At 37.3% G+C, this 17441-nt stretch overlaps 1 protein-coding gene across 1 annotated transcript in view; it reads left to right on the top strand.

Annotated features, from left to right (window-relative positions):
* MSH4 (mutS homolog 4) overlaps positions 1–17441 on the top strand; it is a gene marked incomplete at its 3' end in the record, with an annotated part of 34681 nt that overhangs the window by 10963 nt on the left and 6277 nt on the right. Inside the window, exons 5-14 of the mRNA XM_010283595.1 lie at positions 644–759; positions 1373–1546; positions 4452–4624; positions 5881–5948; positions 9984–10058; positions 10487–10551; positions 11103–11272; positions 14422–14558; positions 15096–15199; positions 16325–16449. Of these exons, the coding sequence (XP_010281897.1) occupies positions 644–759; positions 1373–1546; positions 4452–4624; positions 5881–5948; positions 9984–10058; positions 10487–10551; positions 11103–11272; positions 14422–14558; positions 15096–15199; positions 16325–16449 (1207 nt within the window). The remainder of the gene's footprint in view (positions 1–643; positions 760–1372; positions 1547–4451; positions 4625–5880; positions 5949–9983; positions 10059–10486; positions 10552–11102; positions 11273–14421; positions 14559–15095; positions 15200–16324; positions 16450–17441) is intronic.

The following is a 17441-nucleotide window of genomic DNA, read 5'->3' as shown; positions in this document are numbered from 1 at the left end:
TAAAGCCTCAGAACTTTTAAAAAGCTGTATTAATTACTACTTGAATTACTGTAATTTCTGCGCTACTGATGGCTTCTTCGAGTCCTCTTCTACTTCCTGACCTCTCTCCTCTTTTTCTTGCATAAATCACTCGCGCATTGCCCACATTCAGTTACGCTGACCTGCGTATCTCTATTCCCTGTTTACCATTAAAGGCTTGACAATGACCTTTTAGGCTTAAACCATGGCAAGGGAGAACTACAGTTTGAATGTGAGCATCGATGCCAGCATGACCATAACTCGTCCAAAAAAGTAATTAATTTTAACCAAATCCAGGTTAAATTCAAAATTTGGAGTAGCTAGTTCTTGAGAGGAAAAGCAATATCCAAGAAAAAGCCTGTGTTAATTTGCTCAAAGCAGTAGTATGAGCTTTTTTATATGTACTCACTACCAGAGGAAAGGAAGATGATTGACAACATTGTGGCTTGCTTGTGCTAGTAAGCTAGAATTAATACTTCTACAAAGACAGATTGCTGAATCAGTTGATAGATTTTCTTGGAAATGCATATCAGTAGAAAAATAGAGAAATCTCTCTGTAGATTTTTCTAGATGAAAAATGATCTGTAACTTTTAAAACTATTTGCTTTTCCCCCCATCTTCACAGAATGTGACTTTTACAACTGTCCAAAGAAAATACTTCAATGAAACAAAGGGTTTGGAATACATAGAACAATTGTGTGCATCTGAATTCAGCACCATTTTCATGGAGGTTCAATCGAAGTATGTTTAAATAAGGAGAAAGCATCTGTGTCCAGATAAGTTTTTAACAGCTTTTTACATACTTAGTACACAAGTCTGTGGCTTGTTGCAAAAGTTAGAAAATCATAACAGAGCTGTTCTCTTATTTTGCCCTCCAGTGTTTTGGATAGAAACTTAGAGAAAGCCCATTACAGAATTTTTTTTTTTAATTTTCACAGCTTTCCACTTTTTCCCCCTTTTCATTCTTTCCTTAAAGATACAACTTAACAGCTATGATTGCCTTTCTTTCTGGCCTCAGCAAATGTTTTCCATGTACCAACAGTTTCGAGTAGTGATACTTGGTGAGACCTGGATCTTTGTTGCAAGTCACGTGTAACTGCTGAAACATGTATGTTCACAATACCAGTTATATAGTGTGGGGTGTTGAGCCTACAGACGGAAACATTCATGAATATTTGATTTCCTTGCATATATGTGGAATGTATGTGGCCTAGTGCATACTTAAAACATACTGCTTTTTCAGTGCTAGCAATTCCAGTAGTTGTCAAGCAGGAGTGTGAATGTGTGCACCACTTGGGTTTGTGGTATTTAAATAGCACTATTCAACATTCATTAAAGATTGTTTCTTTCCAAGGTACTACTGTCTCGCAGCTGCTGCGGCTTTGCTAAAATATGTTGAATTTATTCAAAATTCAGTTTATGCTCCTAAATCACTCAAAGTGCGTTTCCAGGGGAGTGAGAAAACAGCTATGATAGACTCATCATCAGCACAAAATCTTGAACTAGTAATTAATAACAGAGATTCTCGGTAAGAATATTTAAGTTTACAAATTACACTTTTATAAGGTTGTATTTCACCAACTTTCCTTGATGTTTGTGTCGAAGAACTGTTACATTTATTTCTGTATGACAGAACTTATATACCATTCAGATCTTCTAAAAGAATACTTGGACAGAGAAATGCGTTACAATTCAGCACAAAATTTCTAGCTTAGGAAATCCTACGAGTGAATTACAGGAAGAGATGATACATAGTCATCTTTACATTGATGTCTGTATTTTATTCAAACCTCCAAACGATGTTGATGCAAATTTCACAGACTGTGAAATGAAAGAGGCAACATTTTAGCAAGAAGTTACTTATGTTGGATTAAAATGCCTAAGTTTTATTCACTTCACACAAGATAAACACTGCAGGCTTGAAAGGTTGTTTTGTTTTCCTTTAGCTCTAAGGAATAGTGGTAGAGAAAGTAATTTCTATAATGATAGTTACGTGCAATGTGGGATTGCGTGGTACTTCCCCACAATGAGAACAATGCTTGGAGCACTTCCTTCACCAGAAGTTACTTGCTTTCTAGGTAGAAGCAGCTGCAAGGCTTACCCTCTCAAGACTGTAACGCTTCTGGTTAGAAAGAGGAAGACTTGGAACTTGCACTTTGCTGCCCACCATGTTCTGAGATCCACCTCTGTTTAGAAGTCCGCTCATCACCTTGATCTAAAAAGGGGAACCTAGACATTCCTCACTCTTCAAGTATTACTCACAAGAGCTTTCCACTTGGAGATATGTCATAGAATCATGGAATGGCTTGGTTTGGAAGGGACCTCTAAATATCATCTAGTTCCAATCTCCCTGTTGTGGGCAGGGAGATCTTTGATTCGATCAGTTGTCCTTACCCTTCAGCCACAGCTTTTTTTGTTCGTTTGTTTTTTCTTTTTTCTTCTTTTAAATTTTTGTGTGGATCACAGAATACAGTGTTAGATCTGGTCATCAGAAATGGGAGGTAACTGTAGTTTCTTTCTGTTCATCTGTCATGCTCTGACCCCAGTTCCTTCTCGTTTGCTGTGTTGCGTACTATGTAACTGCAGGAGCCAACCACTCTTAAGATTGGTGCTCTCAGAGCAATATTTCTCTGAAAGGTGCTCCTAATTCCACAGATGGTTTTGAGAGGAAGGAGGTCACAGGAGGAACTGAGCAACAGTAAACTGCTTTATGATTCTTTTTTTAGCATTATTGCTGGAGAATTTTTGCTGACCCAGTGGCAAGTTTGCATCAGGCCACACACAGCTATTTCCGTTACATACATGTTGCCCGTAAAGCCGGGTTAGATGTCTTTGTATCAGATATTAACAGATAAAAATTAATAGTACAAGCACACACTAGAAACACCTAAATCAAATCTTTGTGTCAGTATTAATTCTGGAGGGGCTTGTCTCTCTTCATTTACTGTATAGGGAAATGAGCCCTCAGTTGCTTAACAGTAGGCAATGTGGATACTAACCCAAATGTAAAGTTCCCCTTAAGTGTTGTCATGAGTTGCATCTTATGGTAAATATGTCCTTAATAAAACTGGTTTTTAGTCTGCCCCTTTTTTAATCCTCTTGATGGTTTTTTTTTTCTTTTATACCATGGTGGTGTGATTTAACCCAGCAGGCAGCCAAAACAACCACACAACCGTTCACTTCCCTCTCACCATGGGATGGGAGAGAGAATCAGGAAAAGAAAAGGGTAAAACTTGTGGGCTGAGATAAAGACAGTTTAATAGGACAGGGAAGATAAAAAGAGTAATAGTAATAATGATAATAATAACAACAATAAAAAAATATATAAAACAAGTGATGCACAGCACAATTGCTCCCCACCTGCTGACTGATGCCCAGTTAGTTCCAGAGACGTGTGTCGTCCCCCCCAGCCAACTCCACCAGTTTATATACTGAGCACGACGTTGTATGGTATGGAATATCTCTGGCCACTTTGGGTTCTGGCTGTGTCCCCTCCCAGCTTCCCATGCACCCCCCACCTTCTCGCTTGCTGGCCAGAGCACGGAAAGCTGGACAGTCCTTGACTGCTCAGCAACAACTCAGAACATCAGCACATCATCAACACTTTCTCATCCCACATCCAAAACACAGCCTCACACTAGCTTCTGTGAAGAAAATTAACTCCATCCTGGCTGAAACCAGAACACATGGTATGTCAGGAAGTTCTGTATGATCTATCTTTATGCTGTTTGTTTTGCACACTTGTACTAGATTTCTTTCTATTCAAGTTCTGTTTTCAATCAGTATGTTTCTGTGGCCCCAGTGTTTTCGTTGGCCGCCTTGCAAGCCAATAGCATTGAACGTTTCAGGTTTCTAAAACTGTTTAGTTAGGTACTAGATGTAAATATTGTAAGCTGTTTATTTTAATGGATACAATCGACCCTTAAATGTGAGACCCTGGGATGGGTAACATGTAAAAGCCATGAAAGTGAGAATAATATTTATAAGTCATAAGCATGTTATTTGGCTTCTGTGTTTACTGTAACTCAGTTCTTGAAAAAAAACAAAGCTTATTTCTTTCTTGGACTCCTAAGTATTTTAAATCACGTTCAGAAATGTAATTTAATGAAAATGTTCTGGTAAGTATTTGATCTCAGATGGTATTTTCTCGTCTTTTGTAGGGTTAGTTTGTTTGTTTTTAATTATTTCAATTAAGAGGAAAAATGTGAACTGTACCACTGCAGTATGGATGGAATACTGTTCTTTGGAGAATTATATAATGAGGGCTAATATTATATTAAATTACATTAAATTACCTGACTTCCTAAACTGCTGTAGTTCATATAATATACATGCTAAGCATCCCAAAAGCATGCCTCAGATTTGTAGCATGCTCTTACCTGAAAATATCACTTGAGGTTTACCATCTTTATTTTTGTGTTTTGTTTTCAAAGCAATGGTCACACGCTTTTTGGTGTGCTAAATTACACTAAAACTCCAGGTGGAAGTCGAAGACTTAGATGCAATATCCTGGAGCCACTAGTTGATGCCGAAACAATTAACACAAGACTGGACTGTGTTCAGGAGCTACTCCAGGATGAGGAGCTCTTTTTTGGTCTTCAAGCAGGTAGTAGTTTATTTTTTAATACAGAGTATTATATTTCTTTTTAAAAATGTTTTTTCTAATCTATGAAAGTATGCAGTGGGACTCAATATGTTTGAAAAGTATCTTTTTAATGATTTATCAGGTTACACTTATATAGAGGACACAATTTTTTAAACTAATCTTTACTATGATAGTGATATTTGTCTCAAGTATTTTGCTAAGAAAAGTGAACTTCTCTGATAAAATAGAAGTTAGTGAGCCAATAGCTTTTTCGAAGAATTTGAGTTCGTCTCTTTACCTCTATGGCTAGATACGCGCTATGTTGGAAGTGTACAAGTATACATAATCACAAAATCAGAGAATTTTTGGGTTGGAAGTGACCTTTTAAGGTCATCTAATCCAACCTCCCTGCCGTGAGCAGGGACATCTTCAACTCAATCAGGTTGCTGAGAGCCCCGTCCAACCTGACCTGGGATGTTTCCAGGGATGGGGCATCTACCACCTCTCTGGGCAACCTGGGCCAGGGTTTCACCACCCTCATTGTCAAAAATGTCTTCCTTATGCCTGGTATAAATCTACCCTCTTTTAGTTTAAAACCGTTACCCCTTGTCCCGTCACTACAGGCCCTGCTAAAAGGTCTGTCCCCATCGTTCTTCTAAGCTCCCTTTCAGTCCTGGCCGGCTGAAATGAGGTCTGCCCGGAGCCTTCTCTTCTCCAGGCTGAACAACACCAACTCTCTCAGACAGTCCTCACACGAGAGGTGTAACAGCCCTGTGATAATTTTTGTGGCCTCCTCTGGACCCTCTCCAACAGGTCCATGTCTCTCCTGTGCTGAGGGCTATACATGAAAAACAAAGACAGACATTGCTGATGTAATACTTGTCGTGTATGCTTTTTTTTTTCCTGTTGCTTCATAAAACATAGTGGTCTAGACAAATGTAAAAAAATACAATACCGGTGTATGAGTTAGTCCACCTGAAGTTGGTTATCACAAGAGGAGTATGATTCAATCTAATGAAAAGAATATTGCTACATTGATGTATGTCCACCTGTATAATAATTACTACATGCTTAGGTATAGTAAGTATAGTTATGACAAAATAACTTGGATAGCAGTTATTTTTTACCTGTTTTTTTTTCCCCTGATAACTAGTTTTTGAAGAGGAATGAAAGAAAAGATTAGCATAATTATCACTTAGTAATTGTGTGCATTGAAAATAAATAGATTTTATTACAAATTCTGTTCAATTTCTGATTTGTTTACTTTTTGTTTACAGTTATCTCAAAATTCCTGGATACAGAACAACTACTTTCAGTTTTGGTACAAATTCCAAAGCAGGATACAGTATGTATGAAATATACCTTAGATGATCAGTTATCTGGCTATAACAAGCAATATATGTGATATCTATAAATGTGCATGATATGATAAGAAAAAGACTGCACCTTAAAAAGACATGGACTAAAGTTACCGTAGATTGAGAGTATAACTTATTTTCCAGCAGTAGAAGATTCTTACCGGACAATGTTAGAAAAATTTGGGTTTGCTTCAAGATCATGTTCATCTTAATTTAAGCAAATTGACTTCCAAAATGTTTACTTTTTCATCACTCCCCACCTTTATTTTTCATAAGTGTACATCCTATTCAATGTAACTAGGATGAGAGAGAGGAATTTTCTTCACATCAACATAAAAGGGAAAAGTGTAGAACAGAAATTTACTCTGTTTTTTTTGGAGGATGATACAAAGTTTTATAGCCTATTAGGCATCTTTCTTACTAGAAATTAAATAGTTTCTTATTTTACAAGTAATACAACTCAATAGAAATTAGTCTTTATTGCCTGAAAAATTATTTTGAAAAAGGTTCTTTGCTCAGCTGTGTTTATGATACAGATAGTAATTGAATACAGATTTAAGTCAATTCTGTAAACATACAAAGCTAGAAATGGGAATTACTTAACTGTTAGTTTCCAAGACACAGGCGTTGTATGAGCTAAGTGCAGCTTTTTCACACACGAGTTAAGTGCTTCCTCTGAACATCAACCAGCTGACAGAAAACAATATACTCACTTGCATAGCATAAGCAGTACCAAATGAGACAGAAGTTTCCCTTACGCTGACTGTTCTCATAAGCGGAGAACCTTACATCTCAGGCACACAGAGATACTTAGGTTATGAAGAGTATCTGGAAGTCCCTTTTGCATCCAGTTCACAACTTGATCCATGCTTCTCTGTTAACCTTTGAATGTAAGGACTAAGTGTGTTAGAGAATTGATTACTCCTGAGTTTTCTCAGGGTCCTGTTTTACAGATTAAAGGAGTGCCCTGCTCTTATCTGTTACCTTAAATCGCACATCTTACAAGGCAGACCAAAATGAAATGCAGATAAAAGCATTTACTCTTAAAAGCATAACTAGACCATAAAGCTATAAATGCTTACAACAACATCGTTTAGTTGAAAGACAAGCAATACTTCATCGGCTTATGTTAAGGCTTCAACAGGAAGGTATTTTATCCCTTATCCACTTGACAGTGGCAGCCATGGTTTCAGTCTGTGTGAGTGCCTTATGCCTCATGGTGCATCCATTGGAGTGCATTCAGGAACTTGACCAACAGAGAAGGCTTTCATCATAGATCGCCTTTGGGAGAATTACTGAATATACCTTCAGAGTAAAGTTCCTTAGAGCCCACTTTCCTCCTTAGTATTTATAGCAAATTTCCCCTTTGAAGTCTTTCAGGAGCTCAAGACAGATTTAATCTCTCGCCTTGAAAATCACGCTGTAATGTTTTTAACCAAGAGATAGTTGTGATTAAATTAAACTAAGGTTTCTCTTCCTTCAGTGTGCCAGTGTGTCTTTGTTAGACTGGAGGTCAGCTCCTGTTCTTAACAAAAATTGCTGAAGAGGGTATAAAAGCTCCTATTTTCAAATATTAACATATTTGAAAGAAAGATTTTTTTTTTTATCAGGCCTTGCCTCTTATATCAGTGTGTATGTTAACACATGCAATACAAATATCAAAATGGGATAAATACATGTAGCTTACTACTGGATCTTCGTTGAGACCAGACGCGACAGTTAACCACAGTGAACTTGAGGTGACTCAACCTCAACTTTTTTCTACTAAGTGTATTGTAACCATTCCACTATAAGTTGCATTTGTCTACTGTAATTGAGTAGGATATTTCTGTCACTGCTTTTGGGGCTTATGCTTACCTGTGTTTATCATAAGATATTTACAACTCTTTCACTTGTCAGTGTCTTCTCATGTGCTGACTTGCCTGCTTGGATAAATCACTTGTCTAATGTCGGTTAAAGAAATCAGGTACAGACTCCAGGAGGACCTAATAAATGCAGATAAATCTCTTTAATGACATACGCAAAAAACTCAGTGTTTACTGATCCCAGCCTTCCTTGTAGAGATCTGTAACACAGACGAAAGATCAGCTGCATGACTAAAACTGTCAGACTGGATGCCTTTACATATACCTAGGACCACGTACACCAAACTTTTAACTGCAGTGTTTTCAACCTTGACTGGCTCCAACATAGCAGAGCAACAGGCATTCGTTCAAGTGCTAACTTGGTTGCTTTCATCAAATGCTAGATTAACCCATTCAGTATGTTCCACTCCTGCTCTCCATAAAAATTTTCATTGCAAAGTGGTGAGGTGCTCATCTGAAAAGCTTACAGTTTCAATCACTAGAAATGAGTGGTATGTTCAGCATGAGCATTCTCTCACCCTAAGGAGGACTGTTAACTGACAATCTTGCTGAGATGTGTTACCTGAAAAATCACGCCAACAGTGAAATCAAGTACTTGCTCTTATGAAATCTGCATATATAAGCAGATTAAAGGTATCTGGACAAGCCCCCTTAAAAGATCCAACTTAGAAGTTGGATCAACATCCAACTTCTGTTGGAAATGAGGACCACCTCTGGATTTCTTGGCCACCCATCTGAAGAACACATTCAAAAGATTCTGTGCCTGATGAAGTTCCAGGTGTTTGACAGATTGATTCCTTCTCTCACAGGGAGAAGGTACCAGTATTTTTGGTTTAAATTAATTTCCAGGAAATACAAAATTTAAACTAGGGGTGATCCACTGACATAGCATGTAAATCTGTAGGACTTAAGCCTTTAGCACAAAAAAGTCAAGCACTTCTCTGAATAGCCATTCTTTACATCAGAGTGACTGTGGACAAATTAATTTCAGATGCTGTAAAGATAGGCATGCATTTTAGTTGTTAATGAATCATAAAGAAGTAACGTTGTATAGACGAGTTATCAACTGTGGTTGTGTTCATTCATTTTCTCCTGTTGACCCTGAAGTGCAACATGCACAAAGATCCACTTTTAACACCAGTTCAGTTAAAGTTCCTATAAGAACTATTTTAGCTAAGGAACATTCCATTACAAAATACCAACTCTCCACATATGACCATATCTGTCCTTTTGATGTCTGAATCCATCATGGGACTTAGACCCCATATTTATTTGCAGATTATGATTCTTCTGCTCATACATTTAGCATTGTTTAGTCCTATCTTTTACAGAAAATGACTTTATACAGAAGGTAAGATAAGGCAAGGGATGCTCTCAACCACAAGAGTAAAGAGTTGTTATGTACAAATGAGAAGAGGTTTCACATGGGGTCATACTCCTATGTTCATATTAGAAACCAACACTTGATTTTCTTTGGAATGAACAAAAGTGCTTATCTATGTTGTTTTCTTAAAATCCTCTTACATAGTGCCTTAATATCAGCAGCAAAATTCTTTAGCATAAATGTTAATGGGGCATACAAAACAAGATAGAATGTGTATGTGGATGAAACATTTTGAAGTCATTATTGTAAGCAAAATTTTTAAACTTTTACTGGATTTTTTTTTTCTTTTTGTTACATGGGCACATGTTTAAGGATATAAATATATTAGCCAAAGATAAGTCAACCAAATTGGGTTTTGTTGTGTTTAACAGCTTTTATGAAAAGGGGTATACTTCTTAATGACGATGCGTAATGTATTCACTTTGAAAGAGTCTACAAAACTATGTAGAGCTTGTGTACAGCTATGTATACGTAGAAGATTAAAAGAAGTTTTCACCGCTTGGGTTAGAGTGTTCTCAGAGTCAGTCATTATCAGTGTAGACATGCAAAAATTCTAGCTACTGATGGGCAAGCTATTGCAGTAGGCAATGTAAAATTTAGGTAAACATTTCTTTATACAGTTATACACTGAATTGTCTAAGTGAGCTTATAAAGTATTTTAGCAATTTTAATTAGAAGTATAAAGCTGCTAAGTTAACAGTATGAGTTCTGCTGCTTCTTAAGTACTTATTTAATAGGCAGACACCTTCTATATTTGTAAAATCTCTCAACAGGTTAAAACTGCTGAATCAAAAATAACTAATTTAATCTACCTGAAGCATACTCTAGAACTTGTAGAGCCTCTAAAAGTAAGCTGTCTCTGTCATTTTTTTTTTTTTAAATAAAGTACAGACCTTTTTGTCCTTATTTTTGTGCAGTGCAGTTTATTGCATTTCATAGAACATAGAATAGAATGCCTCAAGTTGAAAGGGACTGATAAGGATTATCAAGTAAAAAAAAAAATTTTCATCTTGCAGAACACAGTACTGCCAACATAGTCTGTTAATTCTTAAGCCATTTGAAAATATGCATTTGAGTCTAATACTCTTAAGAACTGGATTCCTACCATTACCTGAATAATTGATTTATAAAAAACGTTTAACTGAAACTCCTGCACAGATTCTGTAGGCTGCTTACGCAACTGCTGATAAGCCTCTGTGAATCTAAGAACTTTCAGTCCTCTAAAAAGTCTACAAAAAGAACTAACTGTTCATGTCCATATTTTAATCTTGACCAGGCTGCTTTAAGAAGCTGTAACACACCACTGCTAAAGGCTTATTACAATGCCCTTGAAGATACAAGGTATTTATCATAATACTTCAACTAGTATGTTAGAAACTCTCATCTTTCTTAAGAATGTCTGTAAGATTAAAGAGGTTGCTTCTTTACTTATTTGTAGTTACAGGTATAGCTCAGTTCTTTTGCCTAAAAGCTGATTTTAGTTGTCAAAAATTCTAATTTTCAACTAACAAACAAATACATGGAAAAAAGCAAAACAGAAAGTTAGCTATGATACTGCAATTGATGAACGGCACTCCATTAGAAGTAATTGTAAAAAGACAGAAGCAATGGTTTCCTGGAGTCCCCATAATAATGCAAAAATCAGCTTCTGCCTGTATACTTAAGAAATAATTTATATCTCCCAAAGATCTGAATGATATCTGTGGTCAGACTTAGGTATAGTCATGCTTCATTCTGAGGTGAAAATAGATATGAAATTTAGTGTTTGGTTTTAACAGTAAATAATTTGCTTCTGTTATTTTTAATACTCTTATTTGTAATTGTGAGATGATACTGCAAATAAAAATTGTGAAGTCTTACATAGCTAATTAGCAATACAACTAATATTGCAGATTTGGAATTATACTTGAAAAGATTGCAACTGTAATTAATGATGATACAAGGTACACAAAAGGATGTCTGAGTATGAGGACCCAGAAATGCTATGCTGTTAAGCCTAACATCAATGAATTCCTTGACATAGCTCGTAGAACATACACAGAAATTGTTGATGACATAGCAGGTATTTCTAAACAAAGATTTTTATTTATTTGGAGTTCAAAGTCCATTGCACCTGGCACATAGAAGCCATGTAATCATATGTATTATAACCTTCTCATATGTAAAAAGTATTTAGTATTAGTACAAACTGATTGTCATTGATAAGTAACTAAAGTACTTTTTAGATACATATTCAGATTCTCCTTTTGTAGATAAAAACTCATTTTAATTAAGTTGAACAATTGTATTGTGATTCCTATGTGTAAAACTCTTGCTCCTTATCCTCTAAAAGTACAAAAAAGTTAAAGTAATATAACAGAATTATTCCAACTGAATAATTTTTTCTTTGGAAAGAAAAACATTCTGCATAAAACATGTAAGTTTGTGTTTTAGCTTCTTGATTTAAAATATTTGAGTTCTTTGTTCTTTATATTTTAAGCAGTCTTGATCTATCTGTGGAATACTTTTTAGCCAAGCTATTAAGAGTTGGAAAATACATACAAAAGGAATTTTGGCATAATGGTTGTTACTGTGCTTTAGTAACCTTCCTGTTTATCACTTAGAATAGAAGGAAAAAAATTATCTTCTGGAATGGGTATCCTTTTTTTAGTATAAAATGTTGATTTCTAGCTAAAAAAAGAAACGAGCACATTGTCTTCTGTACAAATGAGTACATTGTCATCAATTAATGCTGACCTGAGATACTTATCCACAGTACAATACTGTGTAGGTACTAAATCAGGTCTGGAAGCCATCTCAGGAGGTGTATTAGCTCATCATTACTGATGCTGCTATGTAATTTCCAGTTCATGAGCAGGATCAGTTTACTTTGCAGTATGGACTGTGAATCTTCATGTGCTGGTGATTCCAGTCACTGCACATGAATTGATACATAGCTGAACAGTAAGTGATATGCTTGAGGCATCACAACCTTTTCCCACCAAATGAATCAGAGCAGCATCTTCTTAGTTAACTGTGTAATTGGAAACTTAGAATAGAATCAGAAACTTTAGCATGTCATATGTTGTGAGCTTCCTATTTCCTTCTAGTTTTACATTCTACATACTACACAATGAAAAGTACAGATGCTTTTTTTTTTTAATTATTTCCTAAACCTTCAAAAATTTGGTAGCTGCTTGGATTCTAGAATGTGTGAACAGATGTGTTCCCCTTGCCCGTTTTCACTCTAGCCCACATGCTTGCCAAAGGGATTCTTCGCCCTTTTTCGTCTTTACTGGATTAAACTCTAGGCGACTCCAAGACTGAAATACTGGTGGTGTCTACCTGGACTTATCTAAGGCCTTTGATACAGTTCTCCACAACGTCCTTGTTACTAAATTGGAGGGAGATGAGTTTGATGGATGGACTAAGGAATGAGAGATGGATGTGAGATGGATAAGTAATTGGCTGGATGGCTGCGTCTGGAGGGTTACAGTCAATGGCTCAGTGTCTAAGTGGAAACCAGTAACGAGTGGTGTCCCTCAAGGGTCCATACTAAGACCAATGCTACTGAGTATCTTCATCAATGACATAGACAGTGGGATTGAGTACACGCTCAGAAAGTTTGCAGATGACAGCAAGCTGAGCGGTGCAGTGGGTTCACTAGAGGGAAGGGATACCATCCAGAGGGACCAAGACAGGCTTGAGTAGTGGGCCTGTGCGAACCTCTTGAGGTCCAACAAGGCCAAGTGCAATGCCTTGCACGTAGGTTAGGGTAATCCCCAGTATCAGTATAGGCTGGGGGTGAAGGGATTGTAGAGAAGGTCATGGGGATACTGGACTTGAGGGTACTGGTGGACAAAAAAACTGGACATGAGCCAGCAATGTGCTCTCACAGCCCAGGAAACGTATTGTATCCTGGCTGACGTAAAAAAGAAGCATGGACAGCAGGTCAAGGGAAGTGATCCTCCCCCTCTGCTCTGGTGAGGCCCAGCCTGGAGTACTGCATCTAGCTCTGGGGTCCCCAACACATGGAAGACATGGACCTGTTAGAGCAGGTCCAGAGGAGGGCCACAAAACTGGTCAGAGGGCTGAAACACCTCTCCTATGAAGAAAGGCTGAGAGAGTTGGAGTTGTTCAGCCTGGAGAAGAGAAGGGTCCGGGGAGCCTTTCAATATGTAAAGGGGGCTTGTAAGAAGGAGGGGGAGAGACTTTTTTTATAAGGGCCTGTATTGGCAGGACAAGGGGCAATGGTTCTAAACTGAAAGAGGGTAGATTTTGATTGGACGTAAGGAAGAAACTTTTTACGATGAGGTTTATGAGATGCTGGAATGGATTTCCCAGAGAAGTTGTGGATGCCCCATCACTGGAAGTATTCAAGGTCAGGTTGGATGTGGCTTGGAGCAACCTGATCTAGTGAAAGATGTCCCTGCCCATGGCAGGGGGAGGAGGCGAGGTTGGACTAAACGATCTTTAAAGGTCTCTTCCAACCCAAACCATTCTATGATTTTATATCCAGAAAGTCCTAAATTACTAGTCTGTGTTGTGAGTGGTTGGAACATGAGAGCAGGCAAGCTTAGAACAATAAGCATCAGGGAAACACCACTAAGTAACTCCAGCCTTTCTTCTCACAGGACTACCAGACTATTACCCTCTTTGCAGTATTCAGAATTCCCATGATTTAACAGTACATACTCTTCTATCATCTAACAGGTTCCCCCATATGGTATCTTCTCAGCTAGGAACAAGATGGATTTAAGGGGAGGATTAGAAATACAAAGCATTACCCTCAGTCTGGGGGAAAAAAAGATTTCTTAGAATAATGAATTGGTTAAAAAACTGAGAGTCCCTAGTCTACAGTTCATATTCTGTTTACCGAGTGGTAAATTTACACTAAGTGCTTGAGCAAACTTTACTTTCCATAGTTAGGCCCACCTGGGAGTTGGTCACATGCATGAACTGCTTTTAAAGAACACATGAATTTATCTGATTCTCCACTGCAGTTTTTTCCCAATAGCTTTATGCACCCGGATTTGTTACATTAATACATTACTTAAATAACTCCCTGGAGAGCCACCTCTCACCTAAGTTATCATGTTACTTATCTGTCACATTCAGTGCCTATAAATGACATTAACAGTATGCATCTTTGTACAAACACACAAACATATGTGTGTGTGCATGCACATGAATGTATGTAATTTGGGTCACATCTTTATTTGTGGTGTGTAGGTATGATAACACAACTTGCAGAAAAGTACAACCTACCAATGAAAACAAGTTTCAGCTCTGCTCGTGGATTTTTTATCCAGATGACTGTTGATTGTTCAGCATTACCCAGTGGCCAACTTCCTTCTGAATTTACAAAGGTATCTGTACTAAGTATGTTTGTATATTTAATGTATATAAAAAGTATAATACATTAATAAAATACACATTATACAGTAATTTAAGCAACAATTAAAATAATTTCAGTGAAGATAGATGTAAGGAAGAAGTTTTTCACAGGGAGGGTGCTGAAACACTTGGGTTGCCCAGAGAGGTGGGAGATGCCCCATCCCTGGAAACACTCAAGGTCAGGTTGGACGGGGCTCTGAGCAACCTGCTCTAGTTGAAGATGTTGCTGCTGAATGCAGGGGATTGGACTAGATGGCCTTTAAAGGTCCCTTCCAACCCAAACCATTTTATGATTCTAAGATATCTAGAAGTAAATGAAGGTATAATTGATGTGTTTTTATAACTGCCCTATTTCTAGTTTTACTTAATATAGTCAGAAATGTGCAAATACAGGCAGTTGTGTTGTGTGTAAATATAAAGTACATCTTGCTGGTAACTTTGCTTTTTAGAAACTATTTTTGTTTCTGATAATATGGCAAGTTCTTATTGTTGATTTGAATTCCCTGTAGATCACTAAAATGAAAAACACATACAGCTTCACTTCAGCGGATTTAATAAAAATGAATGAAAGATGTCAGGAGTCCCTGAGAGAAATATATCACATGACCTACTTGTAAGACCATTTAAAACTATTTAGTATTTGCTAACTACATTTATTTTGTCCAATTAACAGCTAATTACACTTTTTCGTAAAGCTGTCTTTCTGTTAAGTTATGGCTGCTTACAGAAATAATCCAGAGCGACACTAATCAAGGTTGCTTCCTGAGACACCCCCCCCAAGTGCGTATTGTGTTAAACGTGATTACAGATAGATAGGCATTTATTAATGAGAGTGGCCATCATATTTATTAAATTTGTATGGGTGAATTATCTACACAAAATGATGCAATGAATGTATTAGGGGGCTTAGAAGAAAGATGGGGACAGACTTTTTAGCAGGGCCTGTAGCGATAGGACAAGGGGTAATGGTTTTAAACTAAAAGAGGGTAGATTTAGACTAGATATAAGGAAGAAATTTTTGACCATGAAGGTGGTAAAACGCTCAGGTTGCCCAGAGAAGTGGTAGATGCCCCATGCCTGGAAACATTTCAGGTCAGATTGGATGGGGCTCTGGGCAGCCTGATCGAGTTGAAGATGTCCCTGCTCATTGTGGGGAGGTTGGGCTAGATGGACTTTAAAAGGTCACTTCCAACCCAAAGATTCTGTAATTCTGTGATTAGTTTTGTAATGCAGAATCGTTACTTGTAACGTTCCGTGCATTTCCAGATGAACTGTCCTTGCTGCATGTCATGGTTGCTATGCTGTCTATTTCAGAAGATTTGCTAAGTGTAACATTGCATGTCAATTATGTGGAAGTTCTTCCTAGAAATCATGTGAATTTTTTATTAACAGGAGGCCTAAGGGAATTAGAGTTGCATTTAACGTGTTAATACAACGTGCTTGATTACATAGCTATATTTTTAGCTCGTTCTCTTTCTGAAGCTTTCTTAGAGCTATTGGTATTTGAGCTATGTGTCTTGTGTCCAATAACAGAATTTGATCTGAGGTGACGGTATACGATCTTAATTTGCTTCAAACAAATTTACACATTTGCTTGCATCTGGCAGAGGTGGTTGCATTTTATGAGTAACTTCCCATCCTAATATATGCAGTATGAACATTATTAACTTGCTTTATTTCTGTAAGTGGTATAAAGTGACAGTATGTACTGTGCAACAACTAAAGTGTCTTATTTCAGAATAGTGTGTAAACTACTGAACGAGATCTATGAACACATTCATTGCCTATACAAGCTATCTGACATAGTGTCAATGCTGGATATGCTGCTTTCATTTGCCCATGCCTGCACTCTTTCTGATTATGGTAAGTCTCTTCTTTGATTCTGTCATGGGCCAGATAAAGACCCTCCTGTTGGAGAATATCCAGGCTGTTTGGTCTGGTTTTCCAGTTGCTAAGACCACATAATTTGTTTTTCTGGGTCTCAGTAGGCTTTAGCTGAGTGTCTCTTGTCTATCCTTGCCAGTTTTGTGCCAATGTTCTTTCTGTTTCCATTCATTGAAATTACGTTCTGCCATTTAGTTGCTGTAAGCCTTCACAGCCAGTCTTTTCAAGATAGCCGGTTTAAGCATATTCTATTCAAAAGCACAAAGTCAAAAGCACTTGATTTTCCCATGTAAATCATTAAACAACTAAAACCTACACTAGGAAATTAGAGTTCTCCAAAATTTAAACCTGAAAAACTGGTTTGGCACTTCTTTCTTGAAAGCTGCTCCATTTAAACAGACCACCAAATTTAACAACACTTCTTTGTTAGCCTGGGGTACTGCTATTGAGGTAGACAAAGAGGAGGCATATGGAATAGGTTCAGAAAAGATCTGTATTCTGACAGAATTGTATACAGCTATTCCCAGTATCAAATGGATCTGTGTAGGCATAGTATACACCCAAATAATATAAAATATAACAAAAATAGAAGGAATGCTACTTCCTTGTTTCCCATGCTTATATAATAACGTATGTATGTAGTAGTAACAGAGTTCATGACCCCTGTACCTTATACGCTCATAGCAGTATAAAAATAAATTATTAAAAATATATTAGCTGTGAAACTGGCTTTCCATTTTTCTGTTTTAATCACTTTTCAAGTTTTGCTCTTTATATTTTTCTTTATTACTGGAGTCCAAGCCTACTTACTACAGAACACAAACATGGAATGTTAATTGAAATGACGTGTTAGTTATGGGATTCTTTTTGTAGTAATAAATCAGGAATTCTTGCATGACAATCGGAACCTATACCTGAAAGTGGCTGGTAATCCTTCCAAGTGCTGCATGTTAGTCTTGCTCACTACAGGA

This window comes from Phaethon lepturus, unplaced genomic scaffold (genome assembly GCF_000687285.1).
Source record: "Phaethon lepturus isolate BGI_N335 unplaced genomic scaffold, ASM68728v1 scaffold5563, whole genome shotgun sequence".
Classification (NCBI taxonomy): domain Eukaryota; kingdom Metazoa; phylum Chordata; class Aves; order Phaethontiformes; family Phaethontidae; genus Phaethon; species Phaethon lepturus.
The sequence above is the reverse complement of the archived record's forward strand: the minus strand, read 5'-3'. Positions and strand labels throughout refer to the sequence as shown.